Source organism: Nansenia antarctica, assembly GCF_963989245.1.
Source record: "Nansenia antarctica genome assembly, chromosome: 5".
In the NCBI taxonomy this organism is placed as follows: Eukaryota; Metazoa; Chordata; class Actinopteri; order Argentiniformes; family Microstomatidae; genus Nansenia; species Nansenia antarctica.
The window spans coordinates 67,418,409-67,429,267 of NC_137690.1; the positions used below are offsets into that span (position 1 = coordinate 67,418,409).

The 10,859-nt window shown below is 42.5% G+C and overlaps 1 protein-coding gene across 1 annotated transcript; it reads right to left on the reverse strand.

The window, feature by feature from the left end:
• Window positions 1-6,948: 6,948 nt before the first annotated feature.
• On the reverse strand, window positions 6,949-10,532 carry LOC308158276 (5'-3' exonuclease PLD3-like; the record flags this gene model as incomplete). The annotated part of the gene is made up of 6 exons (XM_080531870.1): window positions 6,949-7,136; window positions 7,737-7,836; window positions 8,148-8,313; window positions 9,098-9,237; window positions 9,771-9,974; window positions 10,521-10,532. The coding sequence occupies 6 exons, from the start codon at window positions 10,530-10,532 to the stop codon at window positions 6,949-6,951; spliced, it is 810 nt and encodes a 269-aa protein (XP_080387996.1).
• Between the last annotated feature and the right edge of the window lie 327 nt (window positions 10,533-10,859).

The following is a 10,859-nucleotide window of genomic DNA, read 5'->3' on the forward strand; positions in this document are numbered from 1 at the left end:
TACAGTTAGAATATGACTGCTGTAAGATGATAGTTAAATGTGGACCTTAAGGTGTAGCTGGATCTAAATCCTGCCCCTTGTCCTCTGATGAAGCGCATGTTTTACCCCTGTGTGTAGTAATCTGGGGCCTCACCTCAAGGCAGGTTTTTGGTCGAACTCCCAGCTGTTGTGGAGGCTCAACACCCAGAGCGCCAATCTCCAGCAGATCCCACTTATATAGGGGGTTGGTGTCAGGGAGCTGTTGGGGATTAAATGCCTTCAAGAAGGCAAACTGTGTCGGGGTCACAGTGTTTTTGGCCACTGCCTTATCCAGAACCATCATGGGCATTGTCCAGGCGATCTCCACCTGAACCATCATGGGCGATGTCCTCCTCACCATGGAGAGGGCCTTTGGAAGGAGCTCCACCTTCCAGAGGCACGTTTTAGTGTCAAGCTGTTGTGGAGGCTCAACCTCCTGACTAAGAAGCTCCACCTCATCCCTCTGTGGAGGGGTAGATTGGGGCTCCCAACCTTCCCTCTGTGGAGGTGGTACAACCTCAGGGGCTGTCATGATGTCCTGGGGCTCTGCCTTGGCCTCATCAACAGACTGGAGGGTCTGGTGGAGGGTTATTTCCTCCACACCTGTAGCCACACCCACAGCACCCATCTCCAGATCCCACTTTGATGGGGGGTCAGCGTCAGGGAGGATGTCCCCCTGGTCCCTCTGTTGGGGATTAAATGTTGTATAGAAGGCAAACTGTGTCGTGGTGTCTGCCTTGGCCTGAGAGTTGACACCTGTCATGGGAGGTGTGTTAACCACTGACAGGGCCTTTGGGAGGAGCTCCACCTCTTTCCTCTGGGGAGGGGTAACAACCTCCGGTGCTGTGTCTTCATCCCTGTGGGTAAAGAGGAGGACACTGGGAATCTCCACCTCTGGTAGGAGCTCCACCTCATCCCTCATCATCGTCCGATGGAGGGTCCTTTTCTCAACTAGGACACTGGGAATCTCCTCCTCATCCCTCTGTGGAGGGGTACATGCCTCTTTGGCCTCATCAACAGACTGGAGGGTCTGGTGGAGGGTCATTTCCTCAATGAGGACGCTGGGCATCTTCACCTCAACCGTCATAGGAGGTGTCCTCACCATGGAGAGGGCCTCTGGAAGGAGCTCCACCTCATCCCTCTGTGGAGGGGTACATGCCTCTTTGGCCCTGGGGCCCTCTTCTCTCTGAGGAGGGGGTACAACCTCAGGGGCTGTCATGATGTCCTGGGGCTCTGCCTTGGCCTCATCAACAGACTGGAGGGTCTGGTGGAGGGTTATTTCCTCCACACCTGTAGCCACACCCATAGCCCATGTAGCCCATGTAGCACAAGATCTCCAGATCCCACTTTGATGGGGGGTCGGCGTCAGGGAGGATGTCCCCCTGGTCCCTCTGTTGGGGATTACATTTTGTATAGAAGGCAAACTGTGTCGTGCTGTCTGAGAGTTGACACCTGTCATGGGAGGTGTGTTTACCACTGACAGGGCCTTTGGGAGGAGCTCCACCTCTTTCCTCTGGGGAGGGGTAACAACCTCCGGTGCTGTGTCTTCATCCCTGTGGGTAAAGAGGAGGACACTGGGAATCTCCACCTCTGGTAGGAGCTCCACCTCATCCCTCATCATCGTCCGATGGAGGGTCATTTTCTTAACAAGGACACTGGGAATCTCCACCTCATCCCACTGTGGAGGGGTACATGCCTCTTTGGCCTCATCAACAGACTGGAGGGTCTGGTGGAGGGTCATTTCCTCAATGAGGACGCTGGGCATCTTCACCTCAACCGTCATGGGAGGTGTCCTCACCATGGAGAGGGCCTCTGGAAGGAGCTCCACCTCATCCCTCTGTGGAGGGGTACATGCCTCTTTGGCCCTGGGGCCCTCTTCTCTCTGAGGAGGGGGTACAACCTCAGGGGCTGTCATGATGTCCTGGGGCTCTGCCTTGGCCTCATCAACAGACTGGAGGGTCTGGTGGAGGGTCATTTCCTCCACGAGGACACTGGGGATCTTCACCTCACCTGTCAAGGGAGGCGTCCTCACCATGGAGAGGGGCTCTGAGGAGAGCTCCACCTCATCCCTCTCTAGAGAGATTATCTGTGGGTGGTTCTCATTTGAGACAGACTTTGGTCAAAGTCAAAAATAAGAACAATTAGTCCAAAACAATGAAACATACAGTTGATATCATAGTAAGTGACACACTCATATTATGATAAAAACCTGCACACAATATTTGCATGCTGTATTGATTGAGAATGTTTATTTTGGTCCCTTTACAATTCATAATACAGATATTAAAAATGTACACAGTCACAATGCGTAACACCAGGACCAAAAAGGTGTAGGCTGAAGCCATGGCTTATTGCGCCTACCCTTTTTACATGTATGGGTTTTTCCCCATGAGTACATAATCAAAACATTGAAACTTTTATAAACAAAAATTCACTTACGCATCTTAACAGAAAACTCAAAAGTACCAAACAAAAAACTATATTAATGCACCTAACCTTTTTACATTAGTGGTTTTCCCCTTATGAGTGCATAATCAAGACATAGAAACATTTATAAACACATTTTTACTTAAGCATGTTTTCAAAAATACCAAACAAAACTATATTTATACCTCTGTTTTATACTTGTTAATCATCTTATTTTTTTGTAATTTCTTTAATCCTTTTAGTGTACTACGCATTTTCATTTCCTTTTCAAAAGTATTCCATAAGTTAACTCCTTTAACTGTTATACATCTTTGTTTTGCATTTGTTCTAATCTTTGTTTTCATAAACATACATATTCCTCTGAGTTCGTAATTACTCTGTCTAACTTGAAACAGTCTCTGGATACAGTCTGGAAGCATCTTATTTTTTACTTTATACATTACTTGTGCCATTTTGAAGTCCAAAATGTATCAATACATACAAATGTCACCATTATCAATATCACCACCACGATAATTACACTCAGAGTTATTGACATTGTTATTGACATGTCAGGCTATTAGGACATTACATTAAATTACATATCCTGTATGAGACTCATCTGACTACCTTTTGAAGGGCATTTAGCCAGGTGAGGAGCAGACTGTCCATCGACTCTAACCCTGATGTTCCACGTTCTGAGGCTTGTCCTCCAGACTCTTGGGGCGTGACTGAAGGACCAGTAGGCTGGCCAGACTGTACCTCATTCCCAGGGGCCACTGGGTAATAATAATGGTAATGATTGTTGATCACACCATAGTTATGGTTGATGTTCTGCAGTGCACCCCCACCAGTCTGGTTCCTCCCTGTAAAAAAAAAAAAAAAAAGGAAACGGAGAAGAGGGTTGATACTCAGTCTTCAGATAAGGGGGTATCAATCATTATACATTATAATAACAGTTAGTTCCGACTAAGTAATTTGATTGGACAAGAGGCATTCCATGAGTGCCGATATACAGTATAACAGTACTGGGACTTTTAACTAATCACTCCGCCGCACAGGTGTTCTACTAAATGTTATAATTAGACTACATGTTTGTGTTCAGGTTACTAGGCAACAGTCCAGTTGAAGTTCAGTTGCGGAACAATTTTTTGTTGGCGGAGCCAAAATAAATGATTAAATAAACAAACAAATCATAATCTGTTGTCGCTTATTACTGTTAACTAATAAATTGCGCTGTAGAACTGTTAAAAATAAAACAAGTATAAAAGCAATATGACACTTGTGGTCGTGCTGTTATACTGAATATCAGCACTCCCTCTCGTGTGATAATGCTTAATTAAGACTCATCAGGAGTAGTGTGTGTAATGCTTACCTCCATCATCGTCTTGTCTCCTGTGGTTTTGAGCGTTACGTGCTCTGCTTTGCCCGTCAACAGGACACCGTCCTCCCCCACACTGCAAAAAGTACATCTAAGTAAGATGAAATATCTTAAATCAAGGCAATATATGCTTGTTTTCTGTCCGACTGCACTAGTTTTAAGATATCTTTTACTTTTTAAAGACAATCTTGGCAAGCGAAATGTTCCTGTTCTGTTGACAGGTAGGCTAATATATCCCCCCATTTTATTGCTTTTTTTCTTGTTTTTGAGAACTGACTTTTTGCAGTGCATCCTTCGCAAAAATTTGATCAAGTTAAGAGTTTTGTAGAGACACGGAGAATAAACCATGTTCTTAAAGCTCATTGTAATGGAATGGAATTAGGTATGGCATCAAAAGTTTGCATTCCATGCATTACAATGATCCTGTCCTCAGATGTATACCTCCACAAGCCTAAACGAATTCTTATTCACAGTATTAAATCCAGGGGGTCATCTTCAGGCAAGTACAGTATAGTCAGTGTTTGCTGTTTGATTACTCACGGGAGTGGTATCCATGATAGGCCACCTCCTCTAAGGCAGCTGTGTCTTCTTGGTTTGTAAAGTAGGGGGCATAGAAATGATGCTCTCTCTTGTAGTAGATATGTAATGACACAGTAGTAGTATATTTTCTATCTCTCTAACTGATCTTCGTCTGCAACAGAGTGATCTGAAAGAAGAACAACACAGCATGATGTAACAATAGAACAGAAATATGATTCTAATTCTAATGTGTCATAATAAGCCAATTTCGCCAGTGCAGACGCGTCATTTTCTTTGACAACCAATTTCTGACATAACCACGCCCCCCGCTCGGTTCATGGGTCTACAAATCAATTTCATTTGAATAGATTCTCCCTAATTAATTACAGTTATTAACTAACATACACTCACCTGCGCATCAGCTGGTCATTGAGCATATTTGCCTCAGTTGGTCTGAGTCTATTCCCAAAATGCGTTCGAGGACAAGAGCCTTTAGCAGACCTAGTCTAATTGATATAGGAAAAGTGCTATACAAATAAGTTATTATTATTATTATTATTATTACAAGACTAAAAAATCCCTCACTCACATGCTTCATTTCCCCAGAACGTTAGTAACTATAAATGGTTTGAAGTCTGTGAATTAGCGTTATTTTTGGTGTAGGCTGCTTGTGTAAGAGTGTGCCTGCAATGTAATAGCGGCGGTAAACATAATGAAAATTGATGTTCACAGAAATAGTGATAGAAAATGAATTGAAACTCATAGATGCAGTCTCTCTGATCCAACGGGATGTTTTCGCCATAAGACACTCTGCTAATAATTCAAAGATGACATGAGTACACAAGTAGTGTTCTTGTCATTGTTTTGATTGACAGCACAGTGAATACGGTTTAGGAAATAAATCAATTCATCATTAGCAAGAGGTTGCATGGTTTTATTCATGGTTTTATTCATTCATGCAAATTGGAGGAAAGATAATTATCCACACTTCTGCATAAAACCACTAACAATAAAGTGGTTTATAACTTTATGATTTCAATTTAAGAACATTACCCAAAAAGGGTAGAGGGGAGTGATGGTGTGGGAATTTAATTCCAGTGCTTGCTGTCAAATATGCAATACATTCGTTTTTTTTTACTGCTGTTCAACAACTATCTCCACTGTACTTATATTTTAGACACACTCCACATGGTGGAAATTAAAGGGAATTTCTGGACTTTCTCAATTATTATTCAAGGATGTAAATTCAACCATGATATATTCCTATGGGAAACATCCACTTGTTTTAAAAGGGAAGATTTAAAATGAATTAAAAGCCCATATTAGCCAGCCTGCATTGGAAAGCAAGAAACACAAATGAAGCATTAAAGGCACAACCTGGGTTTTGTTTTGTTTTTCATTTAAATGTTTAGGCAGAATATTACTTATAAATGTCTAATGAGCGTAGTACAACTGTCTTACCTTAATAGCATCCAAAATCAAAAGTTAACTAACCCTTCCCCTGCCAAACAGTGGGGTGCAAAGATTTGGGCACTCCTGGTTTAAATGTCTGTTACAATTAATCTCCAAGTGATTGAAAGCAAACCTGAACATTAAATGCTACAAAGTTAAACATGACACCTTTCTGCCAATTTTAAAGCAAGGTTTCTTTTTTATTATAATAAAAAATGTTTTACTCCAAGGTGATTTACTCGGCTTCAATGAGTCAGGTGAATATAATTCTAGGGTTGAACTATATATTCTGAAGTAACTCCATGCCTTCTAAAGTATCCGTATATATTATTGAAAATCTGTGGAGAAATCTCAAACATGCCGTGCATGCAAGAAGGCCGAAGAATATTTCTGAGCAAGAGGTGTTCTGCCAGGAAGAATTCCAAAAACAAGAATTGAAAGACTCTTACTAGGCTACAGGAAGTGTTTGCAAGCTGTTATAGTTGCCCGAGGAGGAGTTACAAACTACTAGCTGACAGGGTTCCCAAACCTTTGCACAAGGCCTTTTTCCTTGTTTTATTATTTTGAAACTGTAAAAAGTTTAAAGATAAAAATGTATCTTACTTTAAAATGTGATGAAATGTGTCATGTTTAACTTTGTACCATTTAGAGGTTAGGTTTGCTTCTTTTCACTTAGATATTAATTGTAAAAGGCATTTTGACTAGGGGTGCCCACCCCACTGTATAATACCCAAACTAGAAGCTGCCAGAAATGTGGCTGAAAAACCAATTAAGAATTGCACCTTTAAAAAGAAGAAACCAGCATGCCAAGAAACATCAATCAAAAAACTCTACAGATACTATACATTTCTCCCTGAGATTGACTGGGATTTAGAGTTCCCAAAGCTACTGTGAAAATGTACCCTTTAAACCATACATCTATTGTATTCTAGAAACTAGTTGATAGTTTTTGATCATTGATAAGTGATAGATGGCAAAAAAATAATTTTTAAATCAGCATTTATCAAAAAATAATAATGATTAACACAACGCTATAATCTTTAAAATCGTCCCAGAGACGAAATGTACATCGTAAGTACCCTCTGCTGGATTGGAGGTCAGAGTCACTGTTAGAGGCAGGAGAAGTGTGGTGGTGGTGGTGGTACTTCATCTAACTCTGTACGTGTATGTGTCTAACAGAGGTCTTTGAGGTCAGTGTGCTGGTTAAGTTGGCTGCTGTAGGAGGACTCCCAGTCCCTTTCGAACACGGCCTGCAGCTGTGACTGGAACGTGCCACCAAGCGATTGGGACGCAGTTTGGTTCACCACCAGCCCCGACCCGGCAGTGGTCACAAAGTAGTCCCCAGACCAGTTAGAGGTACTTTGAGAACACAAGACCAGACCAGTTAGAGGTACCTTGAGAACACAAGACCAGAACAGTTAGAGGTACCTTGAGAACACAAGGAAACAAGATGCCTTAGAGCTGATAGATGGGATCTGTTACACTGGATTTCAATAAAGAATCTGCGTAAAATGAAAAATGAAATGAAAATGTCCTATTTGTGTAAAGTCGACACATAAAATACCCTCAACATCTATGCCTAGAGATACAATGGGTGATGCTTCAAATGATATCTGAGCAAACAGGTTTTTATTTCAGATAGGGTTGGGGACAATTGAATTTCAATGCAGTTGATTCAGGAAGTATTACTATTATTTTTTTTAATCAATGATTGCTAAAAGGGCATTCATTTTCAGTGAACTCTCAATAAATTGGAAAAAAGGAAGTTTTTTCAAATATTGGAAGTGTGAACTCAAATCACTTCACAAATTCAAATTGACCTTAACCCTGTTTTTGAGAGAGTGAATCAGTGGTCTAACAATGATTCACAATGCTTCCTAAGGATGACTTAAGGATGACTTTGATCTCACTAATGTTGATATATCTCACTACTGTTGAGTCTAGGAGAGAGGTGTATTACCTATGTAGGCAACCTTGTCTGTCACCATGTACTTGTTGTGGTTAACTCTGGCGAAGGGTATTTCCTTTTGCTTGGGATTGGCTGGCACAACGAAGATTTTCTGGAAAATAGAGAAGCAGAAATGGTACCATAAGCTCTTTTTAAATGTGACATCCTGTGCCCAATGACTTGCCCATATTGTGCCTAAACGTGTCATACTCTCAACCAAGCAACCAACACATACATCTCTGCTTACAACCTAAAGAAGACACTGTTCAACACCCAAACACCTCCATCCTTTCTGGACGTAGCTTATTAACAACATAAACAAAACAATGTCGATGAATCATCAACATGAGGATTATGTCTAAAAACTAACGTACAGTAAAGTGACAAAATAAGAAAGCAACTCTTAAGTCTAGGCCTACTCACCACCTGGATGTCCAGCCTTCTCTTGGGTTCCTGGACCGAGGCCAGGGAGCGCAGGAAGGGCAGCATGATAGGCTGTGTGCTGGCCCAGCAGCTGATCAGCAGACGCACGCGCACACGCTTCTCATATGCCACTCGCCTCAGCTGAGTGTCAATGTCGGCCCAGTACCTGCAGAGGGCGCCAGACCCACAGGGTTAGGGCCCAGAGATGGGGCTTTATTCATTCCATAACAGACAAACGCTCTAGGAGCCTTTTTACAAGACATGCTGGTAGGTAGAGCCATCTGACCAATGAGCTAGAGTAAGACTAATGAGCTAGAATAATACTCTCCATCAGCTTTGCCTCTCCACAACTTCAACTTTACCTCCAGGAACACTTATCATTGAACAATACTACTAGGCAATTGTTTGTCACACATTTTTATATTTATATCAATCTATTAATTTTGGCTTTATTAGACTAAACATTCCTGAGTCTGAGGCCTGCAAACTTACTTACTGCAAAAAGAAGCTGTTAATGAGTTCATGGGCATTGGGAGGAATGCCTCTCGGTGAGCAACGAGATCATTTTGGGCCATTATATATAGCTATTTGTCTGTATTATCTTGTAGATAGTACTAGTTTTTTTTGGGTCTGTCTTACATGTAACGATGAATTGAGAATCAAGGACCCCAATTGAAATAAGCCAGTGGCTTTCTTGGGTTTTTTATCCTTTTAGTTGACCTTGTATGTAATATGTACTTTCATGTACCTACTTCTGCAAATCTTCTAATAAAGTTTTCAATCAATCAATCAATTATTTCCCTTTTTGGCTCAAGAGCGGAGGCTCTCTAGAATGAAACTTCCTAAGCAAAGTGGTAAGCAAAACTGACTTTAGATGGCTGCATAAGGGCTAATTCCCCAGTCTCCCTGAACTTAAAGTGGCAGTGAAGTTCCCTAGGAGGCTGACTGACCGTTTGGGGTGTGAGAACTCTGTGGTGAGGAGATAGTTCATGACAACAATGTAGACAAACTGCTGTGCGTCCTCCATGACACTCAGGATGGACTGAAGGTCTTCGGTCCTCCCCGCGGCACAGAAGGATGGTGGGGAGCTCTGGGGAGGCAGGATATTGTTGTTAGCATGTGGGTAGTTATAAAGGGATAGTTCACGACACTACACGACACAGACATTATCAGCAGCAACATTTCTTTGCAAGAACTATCCCCACACATAGCGTTGGGGAGACATACTATAGTAAATACACTATAATAATATACATAATAATATCATAATATTAAATCACAGAATGGACCTATCGCTAAGCCACGCCCCCTTTGAAAACTCGGACAAACAAACAACGCTTCACTGGCATTGACTGACTGACCGACCGTGACTGAATGACATTCAATGACTTACAATGGCGGGAGTTGGCAAATTTCTGATTTCTGATTTACCACAGCAAGTAATAGACATGTTTTTTAGAAGATGACAAGAATATTTAGTCTCGAAGCTTTTCACCATCAGATATTAGCGAGTTGTTTGTCCGAGTTTTCTGCTTGTTGTGACTTTTGCTGTGATATGATTGGACAATTTCTATTCTGGTGCGTCACGTGGCTTCGTGATAGATCCATTCCCTCAGGTCTTACAGATAGATAGACGCTGGAGGCCGTGCCGTTGAGTGGCAGCTGCATGGGCGTGTCCTTGTTGTAGGCGGTGGAGTAGCTGCTGGGCCAGGGGGAGGGGATACTGATGACGTCACTCTGGCCCAGATACCAGTAGGCCTCGAAGATCTTCCCCAGGTCTTCAGCCAAGCAGCTGCAGTTGTACACCACGGCTCCCAGCTCCTTCACCTGAGCAGGGACACAAGAGAAGACATACGTTTCCCAGTGTTTCAACCAACACTGATCTTTAGAGGTATTATTTTCAGAATCAATGGCTATATAAAGTCCTAAAAATGTATGTACCAATCCTAGATAGACCCAATTCCATTAAGTCTGTCCTGCTTGGGGGTGTCGTCCTTGGAGGCTCGGCCAACCAGCAGGGTTAGTTTGCGGTGACAGTAATCAACCAGGTCCAGGACCGAGTCACCAGCTGCCTCACAGGAATCCTGTAACCACGGCACCACACACAAACTGTATTCAGTGGCATCCTATGATACACACGTGTGTTTGATACCATTCCTCATTCCGCCCCATGCATTAGAATGAGCCCATCCTCCAATTTCTACCTCCACCGGCCAACCCTGCACCTCACTGATGGTTCGATTATAATTTACACAGTTAAAGTACACATAAAATATACATAGAGCTTCACAATGATCTCGAGATGTTTAAAAAAAAAAGCAAACTGCAAACATTGCTAGTGTTGTGCTGAGGCGTATGTAAACTACTGCTCACCTTATGATACATAACTGTTTCCAGAAGGTTTATGATTGAAACCTCGTGGCGAATCTGAATGTCAGACAATAGAGCAGAAGAAACAATGGAATGAACTGTCAGTATAACAACGACATCAGCATGTGAATTCACAGAATGTCAGTGGAGGTAGGAGGTGGTGCATTCCTTGCATTACACTGAGCCCCGTCCTCCGATTTCTACCTCCACCAGCCTCCACTGTAATATGATCACAACAGAGGTCAGACACGGTTTCTCCTCTCACCACCATATACAGAGGAAACGTGCTCTTCGGATCGAAGTCCCGAAGCTGACAAAGAATAGGAAACACTTTTTGTTTCC